Genomic DNA, 21,329 nt, shown 5'->3' on the forward strand with positions numbered 1-21,329 from the left:
AAAATATTGTGCACCGCAATCAAATATGTTTCATTCCAGGGATTTAAGGTTGGTTCAACATATAGAAATCAACTGTAATTCATAACATTGATAAACTTATACATAAGAATAATGTGATTATTTCAATAGATGCAGAAAACACATGTGACAAAACACAATACCCATTCAAGCTCAAAATACTGGAAAAATTAGGGATAGAAGGAACATATCTTAACATTGTAAAAGCTATATAAAACAAATCCAAGGCAAACATCACGTTTATATAAAAACAGAAAGCATTCACTCTAAAAACTGGAAGAAGACAGGGATTCCCACTTTCATCATTTCTACTCAGCATAGTCCTTGAAACTCTAGCCAGGGCAGTTCAGCTAAAGAAAGAAATTAAAGGAATATAAATAGGAACAGAAGAGCTCAAACTCTCTCTTTTTTACCAGTGTATTTAGAAGACCCACAAACTTTCATCAGAAAACTTCTTGAACTCATAAACAAATTTAGCAAAGCAGTAGGATACAAAATTAACACCCATAAATCATGTTTCTATCCACCAATGATGAATCAGCTGAAAGAGAAATTAACTATCTTATTCACAATAGCCTCAAAAATATCTGAGAATTAATTTCACAAAAGAAGTGATAGACTGTTACAATGAATTCTACAAAAACTCTAAATAAACAAATTGAAAAAGACCTTAGAAGATGAAAAGATCTCCCATGTTCTTGGATAGGCAGAATTAATATTGTTAAAATGGCTATACTACCAAAAGAGCTATATTAGATCTAATGGAATTTCTATTAAAATTTCCATGATGTTCTTCATAGAAATAGAAGAAACAGTCATGAAATTCTTGGACAAATGAGAGGCCCAAAATAGCCAAAACAATTATTATACTACAAAGCTATAGAAACAAAATAGTCTGGTGTTGGCAAGAAAACAGGCATGAACACAGTGGAACAGAACAGAAGACATAGAGACAAACGAACATAAATATAGTCATCTCATATTTACAAAGTCACCAAAAACATACATTAGATAAGAGATAGCCTGTTCAATAAATGGTGCTGGGAAAATTGGAAATCCATATACAGTAGAATGAAATTCAACCCTTATCTCTCAGCTTGCACAAAACTGGATGTGGATCAAAGACCCAGGTTTCAAACCACAAACCCTGTACCTAATATAAGAAAATGTAGGCCCAGCACTCCAATATGTCAGCTCAGGAACTGAATTCCTCCAAAAGATTCCTAAAATGTAAGAAATAAAGTGTAAAAAAAATCAATAAATGGGATGGCATCAAATTAAAAAGCTACTTTACCACAAAGGAAACAATCAAGAGCACAAAGAGAACCTACAGAATGAGAGAAAATCTTTGCCACCTGCACTTCTGAAATGTCTTTAATATCTAGAATATATGAAGAACTACAAAACCTTAACACCACAGGGGGAAAAAAAAACAACCTAATCAATGAATGGGCAAAGGAATGTCTCAAAAGAAAAACAGACACTTCTCTAAAGAATAAGAACATATATATGAAAAAATGTTCAACATCTCTCACAGTTAGAGAAATTTAAATGTAAACTACACTGAGATTTCATCTCACTAAAGTCATAATGGCAATTATTAAGAATGAAATGAATGTTTTTGAGAAAAGGGCACTCATACAGTGCTGGTGTGACTAGCAGTTTGGTGTAATCACTCTGAAAAGCAGTAGGGAAATTTTTTAAAAAACTAGAAATGGAACCACCATTAACCCAGTTATTCCAGTATTTGGTGTATATGCAAAGGATTTAAAATCAGCATAGTACTGTGACATAGTGACATTAATGTTTATAGCAGCACAATTCACAATAGCTCAGTTATGGAGCAAGCTTAGGTGCCCTTCAACAGATGAATGAGTAAATAAATTGTGATATGTATACACAATGGGGCATTACTCAGCCATAAAGAAGAATGACTTTGTGAAATTTGCTGGTAAATGGATGGAGCTGGAGAGTATCATGCTAAGTGAAATAATCCAATCCCAGAAAACCAAAGGTCAAGTGTTTTTTTTTTTTTGTGATATGTGAAAGCTAACCCACAATAAGGGTGGAGGGGAAGAATAGAAGTTCAGTGGATTACACAAAGGGGAATGAAGTATAGGCAGGGTGGATAATAAAAGAAAAACTGAAATGTTTCTGACATAACTTTCCTATGTACATATATGAATACACCACAGTGAATTTCACCATTGTTTACATTCATAAGAGTAGGGGGTCTTAATTTGAATAAGATATATTCTATGGTGATATAATTATATCAAAATGGACTCTACTGTCATGTATAACTAAAAAGAACCAATAAAAACACGTTAACACCAATAATAATATCAACAACAACCACCCACTCAATAAGTGGGCAAAAGAATGAAACAGAAATTTCTCATGTCTGGAAAGTTTTCTAAAATTATTTCATTCAACAGATTGCTCATTCCTTTGGTTTGGACTGCTATACCTTCCTCTATCCCAATGATTCTTAAGTTTGTTTTTTTATGATATCCCATATCTCTTAGATGTTTTGCTCATGGTTTCTTACCAGCCTTTCTGTGTTGACTAGACTCTTTTCGAGATGATATATTTTGTCTTCATTGTCTGATGTTCTGACTTCTACTTGATCTACTCTACTGGTAATAGTCTCATTTGAGTTTTTAATTTGGTTCATAGTTTCCTTCATTCCTAGGATTATTGTTTGATTTTTTTTAATAACCTCTATCTCCTGGTAGAGTTGTTCTTTCGTTTCTTGAATTTGTTTTTGTAATTCGTTGTCGAAGTGTTATTTCATTGTTTGCATTTGCTGTCTAATGAGCTCTTTAAGATTCCATTCCATCTGAGTCAGGTATGCCTTGAGTTCTTTATCTGACTATTTTTCTGATGCCTCTAGGTTCTCCTGTAAATTTAAGCTGTCCTGCATTGTTAGTAATCTTTTTTTCCTTTTTTTTTTCATGATACTCACGTTACTTTCCAGCAGTGTTTGGCTGCTGTGTTACTATTTACTCCTATAATTTTGTTTTGGTTTTGTATATCTCCGGGATCTCTCCTTTGTGATGGGAGACTATGTCTAGAGATGTAGGGTTTTATTGTACTTTAAAGCAAATTCATTTGTTTCATAAAAGGCATATGGATTCTGATGGCATATAGCGATCTGGGGTTTGGTCTTAGGACTTTATGTTTAGGTATGGGGATTAGTATATCTTGTGTACCTTGGAAGATATTAACAGGAGGATATTAACACGAGAATGGACCGGAGTATTTGGGGGTAGCTAGGGACTTGGGAGCACTATAGACAGCCTCTGAACATTCACCTATATTCATTTAGTAAATTAAATGTAATAGAAGTTGTAATGCTTGGGAGGAAAGGTAGGGGAAGGGAAAGGAAGAAGTCCCTAAAGAGAAAGAGAGATAAAAATAGGTAGAATAAAAGAAAAGGGGAAACTAAAAATTGGAAAAAAAAAAAAAGATAAATGTAGTCTTAGAGTTCTGTTATCTTCTCTTCCAACAGGTGGAACTGTGCCCTCCGGGCCAAGCTTTTTCCCTCAATACGAAGGAAACAATCCCTGTGAGGCGACTCCTTTTCTCCAACTGGGCGGCTCTCCAATCCCGGTCGCCCAGCCCCCTCCCCTTTCTCCTGCCAGCCAGGCCCCACTCACCAGTGCCATTCTCCACAGATCTAGCTACACTCCGGGCCTGCAGCCCCCTGGTGCCCTGTTTTCTTGAACGACTCGGCACTCTCTCTGTTTGCCATTCACCCAGACCCCAAGGTTGTGGAGCACATCAGCTTATTTTGTCTCATTTCCTCCGGTAGCCACACCCCTGAGAGCTGGTGAAAAAGGCCTTGGCTGTTGCCGCTGGTGGGAGGGGGAGGTGGAGGTCTAGTGCCCCTCCTGTTTCTCTCGGCTCTGATAATCATGCCCACCGAGAGCTGGGGAGAGACTTTTGGGATTTTCAATATAAGAAACACAAAAGACCAAGAAATAGATGGAAAAATGTTCAACATTTTTTTGCAATTAGGGAAATGCAAATCAAAACTACACTAAAATTTCATCTTACTTGAGTCAGAATGGCAGTGATCAAGAATACAAATAAGAGCCTACAGGAACCCAGGCCCAGGGTAGGCTCAGGTCTGCTCTCTACTCCCACATACTTGGGAGCCTAGGCCTAACCCACTTCCATCTCCCATTACTGCAACCATTATTATAGCCTTCCCCATGCAGTAGCCTCTACCTTGCAACAACAGACAGGTCCTAGAATTAGCTGCATTTAGGAACTGGCATCCCAAAGCGAGTATAAGGCCCATTTTTCTGTCCCTTCTCTGAAAGATTTTGCATCCATCTTGGGGCACTTCCCCTGCTGTCTCGAGTTACCTCCAGTATTGCCACCACCACCTTTAGTTGCATTAGTATCCATCGTGAGACACCGACAAGGTTTGGAAGCCCAACACCAAGGTAAAGTAGATAATATCTAAGACAGAAAATACAGGTGTCCATTGATTACACCAATGAAGAAATAAGGGAATGAATACAGGCAGTAAAAGATTCCTTAAAGAAAGAGATTGGTTTCTGGAAAAGAAACCAATCAGAAATCCTTGATGAAGGAGACAATAAACCAAATAAAAAGCTCAATAGAAACCATCACTAACAGGCTAGATCATTTGAAAGAAAGAACGCCAGATAATGAAGACAAAGTATACCATCTGGAAAAATATAGTTGACCACACAGTGAAGATTGTAGAAACCATGAAGAGAACATCCAAGAATTATCAGATAGTATCAAAAGACCAAATCTAAGAGTTAAAGGAAGGCAGAGTTTCAAACCAAAGGAATGCACAATTCCTTCAATGAGATAATGTCAGAATATTTCCAAAACATGAATAATGAGTTGGAAAATAAAATACAAGAGGCTTACAGGACACCAAATGTATAAAATTACAACAGTTCTACACCAATCACATTGTAATGAAAATGCCTACCTTACAGAATAAGGATAGAATCATAAAGACCACAAGAGAAAGGAATCATATCATATATAGGGGGAGACCAGTTTGGATCTCAGCAGATTTTTCAATCCAGACCCTCAAAGCCAGGAGATGGTGGAGCAGCATATACCAAGCTCTGAAAGAAAATTGATGCCAACCAAGAATCTTATATCCTGCAAAATTAAGCTTTAGATTTGATGATGAAATAAAAACCTTCCATGAAAATCAAAACAAAAAAATTTACAAGTTGAATGCCTGCACTACAGAACATCCTTGGCAAAATATTCCGTGAAGAGGAAATGAAAAGCAACAATTAAAATAAGGAAAGGGAGGTATTACACTAAAGGAAAAACTAATCAAAGGAGAAACCAAGTCAAGTTAAATACCAAAAATAAACAAAAATGGCTGGGAATACAAATCATGTCTCAATAATAATCCTGAATGTTAATGGTCTAAACTGACCAAGCAAAAGACATAGGCTGACAGATTGGATTTAAAAAGACCTAACAATAAGCTGCCACCAAGAGACTCATCTCATAGGTAAAGACAACCACAGACTGAAAGTGAAAGGTTGTGAAAAATCATACCACTCACATGGAATGCGTAAGCAAGCAGGGATTTCCATCCTCATATCAAATAAAGTAGATTTCAAGTCAAAGTTAATCAAGAAGGATAAAAAAGGATATTTCATACTGCTTAAGGGAACCATTCTTCAACAAGACATGACCATAATAAATTTATATGCCCCAAACTATGGAGCATCTACATTCATCAAACAAACTCTTCTCAAGTTCAAGAATCAAATAGACCACAACATGATAATTCTGGGTGATTTTTAACACCTCTTTCACCACTGGATAGATTATCCAAACAAAAGCTGAACAAAGAAATTATAGAACTCAATAATACAATCAATAACTGAGACTTAACTGACATATATAGAATACTTCATCCTTCAATGAATGAATACACTTTCTTCTCAGCAGCACATGATCCTTCTCTAAAACAAGAGTATATTATGCCACAAAGCAACTGTAAGCAAATACAAAATAGTAAAGATACTGCTCATAATTTCATAATGGAATGAAATTAGAAATCAATGATAAAAGAGAAAATAAAAGCTACTTCAACACCTGGAGATGAAATAATATTCTACTGAAATAATATTCTACTGAGTGAATATCTACATTGGGTTGCAAAACACATCAAAGAGGAGATTTAAAAATTCTTAGAGGTAAATGGGAATCCTGACACAACTCATCTAAATTTCTGGGACACTATGAAGGCTGTACTAAGAGGAGAGTTCATTGCATGGAGTTTATTCCTTAAAAGAAGAAAAAGTCAATGCATAAATGACCTAACATTATATCTCAGAGCACTAGAAAAAGAAGAAATCAACACCAAAAGCAGTAGAAGACAGGAAATAATTAAAATCAGAGCTGAAATCATTGAAATTGAAACAAAAGAAACAGTTGACAAAATTGACAGAACAAAAAGTTGGTTCTTTGAAAAAATAAATAAAATTGACAGACCCTTAGCCATGCTAATGAAGAGGAGAGATAAAACTCAAATTACTAACATACATGATGAGAAAAGAAATATCACAACATACCCTACAGAATACAGAAGATAATTAGAAATTATTTTGAAAACTTGTACTCCAATAAAAAAAAATATTGAAGGTATCGACAAGTTTCTAGAGTTATATGGTTTGCCCAGATTGTATCCGGATTATATACACAGTTTAAACAGATCAATTTCAAGTGATGAAGTAGAAGACACCAACAAAAGCCTACAAATCAAGAAAAGACCAGGAATGGATGTACACACAGCTACAAGACTTTTATAGAAGAACTAATACCAATACTCTTCAATTTGTCAGGAAATAGAAAAAGAGAGAGCACTTCCAAACTCATTCTGGGAGGCCAGTATCACCCTGAAACCAAAACTAGGCAAAGACACATCAAAGAAAGAAAACTTCAGTCCAATATCTCTAATGAACATAGGTACAAAAATTCTAAATGAAATTCTGAGAAATTGAATACAAAACATATCTAAAAGAGTGCACTACAATCAAGTGGGGTTCATCCTAGGGATGCAAGGTTAGTTCAACATATGGAAATGAAAAAATGTAATTTATCACATCAATAGATACAGAAAAAGCATTTGAAAAAATACTGCACCCATTCATGTTCAAAATACTAGAAAAACTAGGGATAACAGGAACATACCTCAATATCATAATAGCTATCTATGCTAAGCCTGAAGTCAACATCATTCTAAATGGAGAAAAATTGAAAGCATTCCCTCCATAAACAGGAGCAGGAAGGAAATGACTTCTTTCACCACTGTATTTAACATAGTTCTTGAAACACTAGCCAGAAGAGTTAGATAAAAGAAATTAAAGGGATATGGATAGGAAAAGAATAAGTTAGCACTATGTACCAATGATATGATTCTATATTTAGTATATTTGGAATTTCTCTTTAGAAGTTAAGCATCCTTAGAATTACAGAGTATTGTGGGCTGAATTGTAGAAAGTAAGTGAATTAGAAGAAAAATCTGTGACGTGAATTTTTCTGATATTTGGAAATATTTTGTCTTTAGAAAGAAAAAAACCTGTTTTTATAATTCTAGAGACTCTAAATAAATGTAAAGAGTTTTTAAGATGATTAATGGAATATGTTGTTGAGTCCTCTCCCAGTTAGAATGGCAGCTATTAAGAATACAAATAACAATAAGTGTTGGCAAGGATGTGGAGAAAAAGGCACACTCATATGTCATGACACACTACTAAACCATTCAGAGTCACTCCAGGTGAACTTGGCTGGCATGAAATAATCACACAGAGAGAAATACCTTTTTTTTTTTTTGAGTTCTGTGATGGCTCCTCTGACCCACATCCCACAAAGGAGGCAAGGCAGGCAAGAAAGAGAGCGAGCATGCCTTGAACCTGGGTTTTACTAGGGGAGGCTGTTTCAGCAAATATTCTATTCCAAAAAAGGCAAAGGTTGAGTGTAAACTCAACCCCAGTGGGTGTGACACCTACTCGTGGAGCTATGCCTTGGTATCCACGCTGGGGTAACACCCAAGCTGGGATACAATAATTGTTCAGAACCCTGGTGCATCACTACTTAAAGGCATCTACATCCAGGGCAGCTTCCGAAATATTACCCCTTTCTTAATATAAATAAAGGCAACTGGTGAATTATATCTTTCAGTCACTGGATTCTTTATCCAAATTTTTCATGATTTACTATTAAAACACAAAAGGAATTAGTAGAAAACGTATCATTTCAATAACATACTATAGAGAATGTTTCAACATTCTTAGCATCAAAGTCATTCAATTAACCTTGAAAGATCCAGGTTATTATAATTACTTTGCTAAACACTCACCAGAAGATTCTTAATCTTTCCCCAATTTTATTGGAAAGCATTCTGTTTGGTCATAGTAACAGAGACATTTTTATTTTGCATGGCATTTAAGCCTTTCCACAAACCAGAGAGCAGAGGGCTGATTCGCATTATTTATTATAGTGGCTTCTAGAGTGTTTTAACTTAGTTTGAATCCTTCTATCAGCACTGATCTGACTATGAAGGATCTTGGGAGTAATTTAAGTCAAATTATTAAGAAAACCCATATGTTTTAAGTTTTAAATTATAGCCACAATGGCTGTATTGTAGGAACAGTGAATAATATTTTAAGTATCACTTCTTGGATCATGAGATCAAGAACTTGCCTAGGTTTGGCTAATTGGCATGCACCTGTTTCAAGGCCTGATTGTTAACTTCAGCATGCTAGCTGGCAGTAGGACAAAGGAACATTGATGAAAGATCAATGTCCTTTTTCTCTACTATAACTAGTGCTACAATTAGGCAAATTGTACCTTTTATAGGTTACAGTATATTTAACAATGCTTTCTCTCAAGTCTCACATTTAAGAAGTCTTTTAGGTCTGTCAATGATGTAAATATTCTGGCAGAAGTCAAACATCAAAACATCCTTTTGGGTGTCATCTCACTGAGGATTAAGTTTCTAGGAGTTATAGCATCCTCATGTAATTGTAGAACAACCTAAAATATATCCACTATTTCTGGACACCTTATGTTGTACTGGCAAGACACATGAACATTCAGGTTGCTTAGAAAAGTTGTCAATTTCTATTGTAGTATGATCAGGGCAATAATACATTAGTGGATATTTTATGTAAATAACTGGTGTATATATAGGAAAGTTATATTTCAACAGTCTTTCTCTTTTGACAACTGCCCAGATACATACTCTTAATTTCTAAGGATCAGCAGAATTCGATGGTTAAGGTTTCTCACTATGCTATATTTTTCTCAAGATAACTGCCAGCCTTAATAGACATCTATTCAAAGTAGGATGAACATATAGATATAAATGATCATTACAGTCATTACAATTAATGTAGTTTCATGGGTGGACTTTCCAGTCCACACTGCAAGGGACATTAAAAGTAGACCTGAGAAATGGGTTAATAGAAGTTTGTTCATAACTTTTTCTTACCTGACAAGCTCATGAAGCTGCATGGCTATAAACTCTGCAGTTGGGAGATTTATCTTCCTGTGTCAGAGTTTTCAACCTTTCCATGATGACCAGTTTAAACTCTTATCTTTGAAATTTGATTTAGCTTACTAAATCATGTTCAGCAGCAGTAAGACTCTCAGTATCACAATTAAGAAAAATTTAAAAAATATTTTGTAAGAGCTATTATGTGCCTATAGGGTCTTGTTTCCTCCATCCCCCTTTTATTTAATAAAATTGAGTACAGGCTTGGCATAAGCCATAGTATCATTAGATTTAAGTTATAGACAATAGTACAAGTATTTAAATAATAAAAAAGATTTATTATCATAAAACTTGACAAAGGCCATATACTAGTTATGTCAAGTTTAATATTAATGAATTGGAAAGGGACCATGTTAAATAGAAACATAGAAATCATGTTAAATACAAGTTACTAATTGTATTATCTGCTTTTGACTTTAACAGAATTGCCCAATAATTAAAAATAAGTTGTACATGAAAATTTATATTTTGAAATTAGTTTTATATTAACTTAAATAATTAATTCAATTTGTGATAAGGCTAGAGACAGAGCTTTTAAATTAGGAATGGTGGTCTTTACTAGGGGCATGGGAAAAATATAGACATCTATTCAAAATAGGAAGTACACATGTTAAATAAACCTAGAGAAAATATTTTGTTTTTCACTGGTAAGAATAATGAAATAGGAAAATGAATAATTTTTCATCTAGCAATCTATGAAAAATGGTCATCATTGCTATAATGCTCATTGTTGACTCAAGTGTGGAGAATTAGTATCTCAAACAGTCAACAGTATTGTTTAAGATGGCATTTTGAGGGCTGGGGTTGTGGCTCAGAGGAAAATCGCTTGCCTAGCATGTGTGAGGCACTGGGTTCAATCCTCAGCACCAATTAAAAACTAAATAAAGGTATTGTGTCCACGTACAACTAAAGAATAAATGTTTTTTTTAAAAGATGGCATTTTGAGGGATCCATGTCAAAATAATCCTCTCATATAAAGAAACAGTTGCATGAACATCCTTAATTACTTTACTTAATGTAGCAAAATTAGCTCTAATAATTATGTATAATTTATGACTTTACTAATTTCAAAAACATCAATGTATGTAGGGCATTACCTCATATTATTAAAGATGAGAAAATGTCTATCATGTTAAATTTGTTATTGAAATAAGCCATAGGCTGTTGAGCTGATTTATTTATGGTTCTAATATTTTAGGGATAACTATTTCTAGAGTCATTTTTCTCAGTGATAAAGTATTGACAGGAGCTCGATGTAAAGCCCTGTTTTAATGTTTACAGGCTTTCAAAGCTTTTTTATAGCTTAGAAGAGGAGTAAATTTTTACCCAGGTAGCTTATTTTTCTAGGATGTGCATTTCAATCTCTTTCTGTCTGTATGTTTTTTATTTCTTTTATTTGATCTCTGTATAAATGTGGGGTAACAGCTAAATTTGATTAAGATCATGCCAATTTCTGTAATCCTTTGAAATTGGGTGGCCCTCTATAAATTCAAATTCATAAATTCTATAAAGTCCTTTGGGGCTTTCTATGAAAATAGTAGGATTTTTTTAAAAGTCTTACTAAATTATTTTTTAGGCATTTTGTTTACCTGATGGATATCTGTTTTGGGGAGTTGTCTGTGTTCCAGACAAACTGTCAGACTTGTTCCTATTTTGTGTTACTGGGACATGGTTAAGATAAATCTCCTTTAAAACTGTTTTTAAACAGCTATCTATTTTAAAGGTTAGTTAAGCAATAGCATAATATTCCTCTAGATAAGGTGAGACATCTGGCATAAATTTTGAAATAATACATGAATTTGGAGTTTTGGAAAAATCTCCCTGAATTTGTTTTGGTCTATATTAAGTTTGAGAGGTTCCCTTTGATCTTTCTTTGTAGTAGGTAATTTTTAAGGCCTTCTTTGATGATAGTAGTTGAGGCTAGATATGAATATGAGATACTTTTTATTGATTATTGTAATTTCCCAGTATATAGACTAGTTGATCCATCCTATTAATTTAAAAAGAACCCTAAATCTCTGAGAGAAGGTCTCAAAATATCTCTATATCTCAGAATATTATCCTTTAAATCAGTGTCTCTTAATTGTCTTTTAGAAAATATGATTAAGGTTACTTCCAGTGTAGGGAGTAGTATATAAGTCTTACCATATTTTTTATGGATAATAGGTCCAGTCAGAGAACTTATATAATACAAATGAATTTTCAACTAAGTTTCCAACTTTTATTGTTCAAAACTAATGTACAACTTTAATTTGGAGAACACCAATCCTAATAAAATGTTCTTCCAAAGCCCATAAACATCTAATGATGTCTTTGAATTAATTGATATTAGCCTCTGAGGAGAACTGTCAAAATTGGAATTTAAGTCAGCATTTTAAAATATTTATTGTTTAATGAAGGATGTGGATTTATTCACTAAAATCAATCCTTCTCTTAAACATCAAGATTCACTAGGCAAATAAAGACCTTACTTAATGGAAATAAACTTAACTTTATAACAGGTCTTTATAATGTAAAAATATGGACAAAATCTTGGTTCATATTAGTATAATAAAATAAGGGGGAAAAGTCTGAAATATCCTAGAGTTTAATCAGTTCAAATTACTATACTCAGTCTAGTTATACATAAATATGTTTTTAAAATTGTTTTAACTTTCTATATCATCTGTCTAGATAATGATTTAAGGATTTCCTTATTTAGCAAAATTCCTTAATCATTATAGTCTAGAATATAAAGACCTTATTTTACCCAAAAATCATTACTTTCTTATTCTTAGGACCTAAAATGTGTTCTTCCTCTCTCTGGAAGTATCTTCTTCTCCTTTTAGAATTTTTTTTTTGTTATACTTTGGAACAATTTCTGTAACCTTAGAATCTAAACAAATTATTGTACCTTTATAAGAAGAAATATCTCAATGAAAATATAGTTAAAGCCCTTAGACATCTTTGCTGACAGAATCATATTTGTTTATCATCTTACAAAAGTTTGTACAATAATTTGAGAATTGTAGATTACTTGATGGTTTCCCTTGAAGGAAAATTTTTTATAGTAAAATATATTTGTTTTAGATTTTTCTAATTATAGAAGCAGACCATCAGATAATGTATATGTAGATTATGTATATGTTTTCTGTTGAAGGAAAATGATTAATAACAGATACATATTAACTAAATGAATAGACATATTTCAATTATTTTATGAAAAGAGTATGGATTAAATACCTGGAAAAATATGCATCAAGAATAAAAGTGTAGTTTATAATTATGTCAACCTAATAAAACCATGTGGTTCTTAAAATATTTGGATCCATTCCAACTTACTTTTAACTATGTGGACCCTTAATATTGTTCAAATAAGATCCCAATGAATACATTTATTTATTTTTTGTATTTATATAGTTAGAAATGAAAATAAGGATTTTTTAATCATCTTGGAAACATCATGAGAAAATTTTCTCAAGTTGCTGGCTTTTGTTGCTGCGATGAGCAAAATGCATCCTCATAATCTCCAAAAATAAAACATAAGCAAGCATATGTAACTCTAATAATTTGTATATTATGTCTGTAATTTTTATTAATAATATAGCTTTAAAGAATTTCTAAGGGAACCTGTTGATGGATAAAAATTAGTTTATTTAGCTTTGAGAACATGGTTAGAATTAGGGCAGCAACATAGAAGCCTGTGAAATTAGATTTTGCCTGAAACAGATAGCTTTTTTTTTAGTATCTACAGGTGGGCATTCTTAAAAATGCAGGCTCTATGTAGCTTTGGTAGTAGACCTGTGTGAAGCAGGGAAGTATAGGTTAGTGGCTTAAAGGTGGAACTAGAAGCCCTTTCTGAGTGACAGTGGAAGGACCAATGGGAAGCCCATGAAAATGCAAAGGGCAGGATCAGGAAGTGCATTACAGATATACATAAGGTGAAATTCACTGTGGTGAATTCACGTATGTGTATAAGATAGTTTGGTCAGTTTCATTCCACCTTCCACCATTTTTTCATTTTCCTCTCCTTTCTCCCTCTTTATCAGTCCCAGGATCCAGCCTAGTTGCCTGCCAACAGACAAATGGATTTGGGAAATGTGATATATAAATATACAATAGAATTTTATTCAGTCATAAAGAAGAATGAAATTATGGCATTTGCTGGCAAATGTTTAGAACTGGATAACATCATGCTAAGTAAAGTAAACCAAATCCAGATTGTCAAGTCAAGGGTTGAATGTTTTTTCCTAAATCAAAATAAGGAAAAAATAGTGTAGATCTCATAAAAGTAGAAGAGAGATTATTGTTTTGTTCCTGATGATTGACGTTCTAAGTATAGTAAGATGACATTTCAATGTTGTTTTGATTTGCATTTCCTTGATTGCTAGTGATGTTAAACATTTTTTCATACATTTGTTGACCACTTGTATTTCTTCTTTTGAGAAATGTCTAATTCTTTTGCCAATTAATTAATTAGTTTATTGTTGTTAAGTTTTTTGAGTAATGCATATATTCTAGATCCTAGTCTGCTCATCAGAGGAGTAGTTGGCAAAGATTTTATCACATTCTATAGGCTCTCTCTTCATGTTTTTTGTCTTTTATCGTGCAGAAGCTTTTAAATTTAATGACATCACAGTTATTGATTCTTGGTTTTATTTCTTGAGTTTTAGGGGTCTTTTTAAGGTAAGTAGTGCTTATGCCAATATGTTAGAATATTGAACCTATATTTTCTTCCAGCAGTTGCAAAGTTTCTGATATAATTCTTAGGTCTTTGATTCACTTTTAGTTGACTATTTTGTAGGGTACAAGATAAAGATATAGTTTTATTCTTCTACATATCTGGTTTTCTTAGCACCATTTGCTTAAAAGGCTATCTTTTCTCCAATGTGTATTTTTGACATCTTTTTCAAGTTGCAGATGTCTGCACCTATGTGGGTCTCTGTGTTTTCTATTCTATTTGTCTTTATGTCTGCATTGATGCCAGTGTTATGCTATTTATGAAGTATAATTGAGATCAGATGATGTGATGCATTGCTCTACTTGCTCAGGATTCCTTCAGCTAGTCTAGGTATTTTATTCTTCCCTATGAATTTAAGGACTTTTTAAAAAACTAGTTCTGTGAAGAATGTCATTGGTATTTTGACAAGAGATTGCTTTGAATCTGTGTATTGCTTTTGGTAGTTTGGCCATTTTGATAATATTCATTCTGCCTATCCAAGAACATGGGGGATCTTTCTGTCTTATAAGGACCTCTTCTATTCCTTTCTTCAGTGTTCTGTAGTTTTTATTGTAGTGGTCTTTCACATCTTTGGTTAGATTTATTCCCATGTTTTTTATTTTATTTTTTGAAGTATTATGAAAGGGATATTTTTCCTCATTTCTTTGTTAGCAGATTAATGTATTATTGGCGTATAAGAAAGTGATTGATTTATTTATGTTGATCTTGTATCCTGCTCTTTACTGAATTTGCTTATTAAGTCTTCCAGTGAAGTTTTTGGGTCTTCTGGATATATGACCATATAATCAGCAAAAGATAATTTGAGTTATTCTTTTCCTATTTGTATCCCTTTAATTTCCTTTTCTTGCCTGATTATTCTAGTGACTGTTTCAATGACTGTATTGAATAGGAGGGTGAGTAGATATTCTTTGTCTCATTCCTTATTTTAGAGGAAATGCTTTCAGTTTTTTCCATTCTACATGATGTTGGCCCTGGGTTTGTTCTATATAATCCTTATTAAATGAGGTGAGTTTCTTCTAGCTCTAGATTCTCTAGTATTAACATGAATGGGTTCTGGATTTTATCAAAGGCTTTTAATGCATCTCTTGAGATGGTCATATGATTCTTGTTCTTCTATTTATGTGGTGAATTTCATTTGTTGATTTGTGCATGTTGAACCAACCTTGCATCTCTGGAATGAAATCCACTTGATCTTCATGTTCTGTCTTCTTGATGTGGTTTTTGAATGTGATTTGCCAATATTTTATTAAGAATTTTTCCATCTTTGTTCATTAGGGATGTTGGTCTGTAGTCTTCTTTTCTTTGATATGCTTATGTGTGGTTTTGTTATCAGGGTAATACTGGCTTCATAGAATGAATTTGTTAACATCCTTTCTATTTCATGTAATAATTTTAGGAAGATTGGCATTAATTATTTTCTAAAAGTTTGGTAGAACTTGGATTAGCATCCATCTGGTCCTGGGCTTTTCTTTGTTGGAAGGATTTTAATTGCTGCTTCTATCTTATTGCTTAATATTGGTTTGTTTATATTTATGTATCCTTGTGGTTCATTTTGCACAGATCATATGTATCTAGAAATTCGTTAATGTCTTATTTTCTAGTTTATTGAAGCATAAATTTTCAAAAAGCCTCTGGATTTCAAAAGTGTCTCTTGTGATGTCTTCTTTTTCATTTCTAATTTTGTTGATTTGGATCTTCTCTTCCTTTTGGTTAGTTTGGCCATGGCTTTATCAGTCTTGTTTATTTTTCAAAGAATCAACTCTGTGTTGCATTGATCTTTTGTATGTATTTTCTAAAATGTTAAACTTATGTGGTTAAAATACCTAAAATGTTTACCATGAATGAAATTTAGTACAGTCACAGTGTATTATAAACACCACTGTATCTATTTCCAAATGCTTCAAAAAGAAAGCTCTGCATCTATTAAGCAGTCATGTTCTTTCACCTTCTAGTCCTTGACACCCACGTGTCTTCTATCTCTCTGAATTTAACTATCCTGAATAATTCACATAATTAGAATCATATAATACATGTCTTTGTGTCTGGTTTCTTTCAGTCAGCATATTTTTTTCAAAGGTCATCCATTGTATAGCATGTGTCAATACTTCATATCTTTTTTGACTGAAATGCATTGTGTGGAGATACCTTGTTCATTTATCCATTCCTTAGTTGATGGACATTTCTGCTTTTTGACTATTGTGACTAGTGTCACTGTCCTTTGTAGTTTTGATGAACAGTCTGCTGTCGTTTGTTTTCCCTTAGTAATTGAGAGGTATGTTTTCTCTTGTTACTTTCAAGATTTTTTTATTTGCTTGTATTCAGAAGTATGACTCTATTGTGTCTTGGTATGCATTTCTTTGAGTTTATTCATTTTGGGGATTTATTTATCTTCTTGAATCTGCAGGTTTATATCTATTACTACATTAGGGGAAATTTCTGTTACTTTTTTCATTTTAGATTTTTATTAGAGTGTATTTTAGAACAGACATACAGAAATACAGATCATAGTTTCCCTATTCTCCCTATGGTTTCTACTATTATTAATGTGGTACATTGATTACCATTGATAAAACAATATTGATACACTATTAATATTACACACTTTCATTAGGATTTATTCTTTGTGTTGTATAATTCTGTGGATTTGATTAACAAACACATAATAGTATACACTCGTCCTTATACTATCAGGCAGAATAGTTTCAGTGCTTTAACAGTGTCCTATGCTCTACATTGTCATCCTTTTTATCTCCCATTGTAGTCTTTTTATTGTCTTCTGTAATTTTGCCTTTTCTAGAACCTCATATAGTTGGAATCATTCAGTATACAGACATTTTAGAGTGAGTACTTTCCCTTAGCAATATTCAGTTAAATTTTCTACATGCTTTTGCTTTTTATTGCTAAATAATATTCCATTGTATGAATGGGCTACCGTTTGTTTATTAATTCATGCATTGAAGGGCATCTTTGTTGCTTCTAAATTTTGTCATTTATAAGTAAAACTACAATTTTTTGTGTATGCAGGGGTTTGTTTTTTGTGTGTGTATCTGTGTGTGCACATATACATGTATGCATAAGTTTTCTACTCATTTGGGTAAATTCCTAGGAGTGCAGGTGGTGAATTGTATAATAAAACTGTGTTTAGTTTTTTTTTCTTCCTGTGCTTAATTTTATACTCGTTCTTTGTCTTCCAATGAGCCTGTGCCATTTTGTATTCCCACGTCAGTGAACAGATTTCTTATTGATGAGTCCTCACCAGCATGACATTATTTCTTAATGTACTTTTTTAGTCTTTTCCTAGCTCTCTATCTTTTCTTATTCCAGGACTCAATGACATGAACATTAAGTATTTTCTTGTTTTTGACATAGTTCTACAGTTCCTGCAGTTGTGATTATTTCTTTTTTATTAGTGCATTACAATTATAAATAATTATGGGGTTCATTTTGACATATTCATCAATGCACATAATTTGCTACAGTTCAATTCCTAGTACTGTCCCCATCATTCTCCTCCCTCCCCCAATTACTTTCCTGTACTCTATTGGTATTCCTTATATTAATTTGTTTAACTCGTGCATTACAGTCATACATACATATAAGTGGAATTTATTGTGATATGTTCATGCATGCACACTGGCACAGGTACCACCTTCCTTAAGCAAATAAAATAAGAATGTGAAGAGAGAGCCTACAGAATGAGAGAAAAATCTTTGCCCCATTACTCTATTGACAGGACATTAATAACTAGAATATATAGAGAATTCAAAAAAGTTAATGCCAAAAACCCCTCAAGTCAATGGACAAATAATCTACATAGACATTTCTAAAAGGAAGAAATAGAAACCAACAAATATATGAAAAAAAAGTTCAGGGCTGGGACTGTAGCTCAGTGGCAGAGCACTTGCCTAGGATGTGTGAGGCACTGGGTTTGATCCTTAGTACTATATAAAAATAAACAAAGGCATTCTGTCCATCTACAACTATGAAGAATTAAAATGTTCAACATCCTTAGCAGCCAGGGGAATGCAAATCAAAACTCAGTGCAATTTCATCTTTCTATAGTAAGAATGACAATCATAAAGAAAAAAAATAATAATAAATATTGGTGAGGATGTGAGGGAATAGGTAGACTCATACATTGTTGGTGGGACTTCACACTAGGATAACCTCTTGGAAACCAGTATAGAGATTCATGAAAAAAATGACCCAGCTACCCGACTCTGGTATTTATCAAAAAGAGCTAAAGTCAGCATACTATAGAGATACATACATACCAGTGTTTATGGCAGCAAATTCACAATAACTAAGTTATAGAAACAGCTTAGATGTCACTCAATAGATGAATGAATAAAGAAATTGTGATATGTATTTATGATGGGTTTTTTCTCAGCCATCAAGAAGAATGAAATTATGGCATTTGTTGACAAAAGGATGGAAGTAGAAAACATCATGCTATATGAAATAAGCCAGACTCAAAGTCAAGAGTTGAATGTTTTTTCTCATATGTGGAAGCTAGAGACAGATAGGATTTTTTTTTTAAAGAAGGACCCCATGTAAACAGAAGCTCAGTGGAGCAGAGGATCAGAATTGAGGGGGAAGGAAAAGGAATGAGAAAGGGAAGTAACTGCAGATTAAATTGGTCACTTTTTATAGTTCTCTTTTCTCTTTATAGTTAATATTTTTTTAAAAGAGAGAGTGAGAGAGGAGAGAGAGAGAGAGAATTTTTAATATTTATTTTTTAGTTCTCAGCGGACACAACATCTTTGTTGGTATGTGGTGCTGAGGATTGAACCCGGGCCTCATGCATGCCAGGCGAGCGCGCTACCGCTTGAGCCACATCCCCAGCCATATAGTTAATATTATGTCATTTTATTGTACTACATTCTGGTTTACTGATTCTTTCCTGTCTTTCCTATTGTTATGCTGTTGAATCCATGCAGCATGTTTTGTTTCTTTGATGAAACTTTCTGGTTTATTTTCCATGATTTTCTGTTTTTTCATTGATTTCAAGTGATTGTTGAAACATTTTTATAATGTCTGCTTTAAGGTCTTTGACAGATAATTTAAGCATCTTTTTCCTTTTTTTTGCTAACATGTATTGTTTTTGTTTCATTCAGTTTGGTATTTATGTTTCTTGGTATAACAAGGTGATTTTCTATTGATATCTGGACATTTTGATTATTATGCTTAGATATTGCATCTTATTTTAACCTTCTGTTTGAGCTGGTTTTGGTACCTGTGCACCTATAGGGGAAGGAAAAAGCTTCTGCCATGTTATTGCCAAGAGAGAGTAGAAGTCCGTGTTTTCGCTCATCCTCTGTGAACTTTCAAGAGAGAGGGATCTCATTTCTGCTTAACAGCAGTGGGTGTTCCAGTTCTCTTCCAGATGTCTGATTCTTTCTTGGCTAGGAGGAATTTTTGATGCCTAGTGCTAATCCTGTGTGTTTTTTAATTTTTATTTTCAATTCTTCCTTTACAGATAATCTATAGCCATCATTTAGCTATGGTAGATGCAGTTTTGTGTTTCATCTTAAGTTTTGTGTATTCTCCCATATTCCTTGTTGGTGTAGAGTGACTTTGTCATGAGCCAATATATAAAATTTATTATTGTAGTCCAGTTGCTCATAACCTTGTGTGGTACAGATTCAGTTTGTTATTGGTGGTAGTGTGGGCCAGAGTATAAAGACTTTTAAACTTATCATGTTTTATTTGAAAGAATACATCAGAAGGAGTGAACAATGGTTGAAAAACTGAAATGGTTTTAAAAGCAATACATTCCTTGTCACTTAGGCAATGTAGTCAAATTGTGGTAAATACAAAAATTGGAATAGTTTAGAAGAAATAAAGTTAAAATGTGTATAAAAACTCCAAATTGATGTATTCTTGTGCATCTAAATATAATCCTGAGTCTGGGAAATATTTCTCCAACTTAGATAATCTATAAATTGGATAATCTATAAATTATTGGTTAAGTAATGATGTTGCTTTGGAGAACATAGTGACCTCTGTACATAATACCTGAGAGTGATTTGATGTACCATCTCCAATCTGTACTCTTTTTACAAAACTTAAAAAAATTTATTTTTATCATGCTTAAGTTTTTTTTTCCCCTGGGGATAGACCCTCTTTGCACCTGTTCATGAAATTCCTACCTAATATAGTTTGTGCAATTTTGCATTATAAATATGCAAAGTACTTGCTACAATAGGAGATTCACTATGTTTCCATTGCTATTTCATTATGTATGAGATGTTAATCACATTTTACTTTTCTAACTGGAAATCTTTTTTTTCCCATACAGGGTATCTTTCCTGCAAACTACATTCACTTGAAAAAAGCAATTGTCAGTAATAGGGGGTAAGTAATTTGCCTTAATAAATTTACTTATAATTATTGTAGGTTGAAAAGGAAGACTTTCTTTTTTTTGTTCATACTATGAAATATATTATTGATAGTCTGGCAAAAATGTATGTTTATAATTATATATGATTCTAAGGACAATTTTTTCTTAAAATCCTAAAAACTTTTATCTTTTTTCTTGTATCCTGGAGAAGTAACCTTAATTTTGATTTTTATAAAAATTGTTATGTATGTAATATATTTTAAAAAATTGTGCCATTTTGAGACTGAAAGGCCAAGGTTCGTCGTGGGAGATTAAAATGCACACACACAGATAGCAGTGACAAAGATAAAGTACCTTTTGTAAGCTGGTGTTAGCTTATATAGAAAGTGAGAGTCAGTTATCTTAAACCAGGAAGCTCCTGGGGCTAATCATAGTAAAGGTCAGGTCATCACTTACAGTGCACGCACGTCCGCCCTGCATAAGATTCATGGGGGGCACGAGCTGTCCAAGATCACGGAAGATGGGAGGACCAATTAGAACATTTTCAAAACAACTTGTTATCCGCCCACTGGCAACTTGCCTGCCGACATGTTGAATTAGGGGCTCCTTATCTGAAAGGCCCAGGGAGTTCTAACTGCCCACTGACAATTTGCCCACCACCATGT

The 21,329-nt window shown here is 33.4% G+C and overlaps 1 protein-coding gene across 14 annotated transcripts in view; it reads left to right on the forward strand.

The window, feature by feature from the left end:
• Dock3 (dedicator of cytokinesis 3) overlaps nucleotides 1–21,329 on the forward strand; it is a 586,580-nt gene that overhangs the window by 195,727 nt on the left and 369,524 nt on the right. For all 14 annotated transcript variants that reach the window (XR_013436504.1, XM_078043258.1, XM_021727520.2 and 11 more), the window contains exon 4: nucleotides 20,623–20,678. Coding sequence is in view for 13 of the 14 variants with exons in the window: in XM_078043258.1 (XP_077899384.1) it covers nucleotides 20,623–20,678 (56 nt within the window). In the remaining variant the exon portion in view is untranslated. The remainder of the gene's footprint in view (nucleotides 1–20,622; nucleotides 20,679–21,329) is intronic.

This window comes from Ictidomys tridecemlineatus, chromosome 3 (assembly GCF_052094955.1).
Source record: "Ictidomys tridecemlineatus isolate mIctTri1 chromosome 3, mIctTri1.hap1, whole genome shotgun sequence".
Taxonomy (NCBI): domain Eukaryota; kingdom Metazoa; phylum Chordata; class Mammalia; order Rodentia; family Sciuridae; genus Ictidomys; species Ictidomys tridecemlineatus.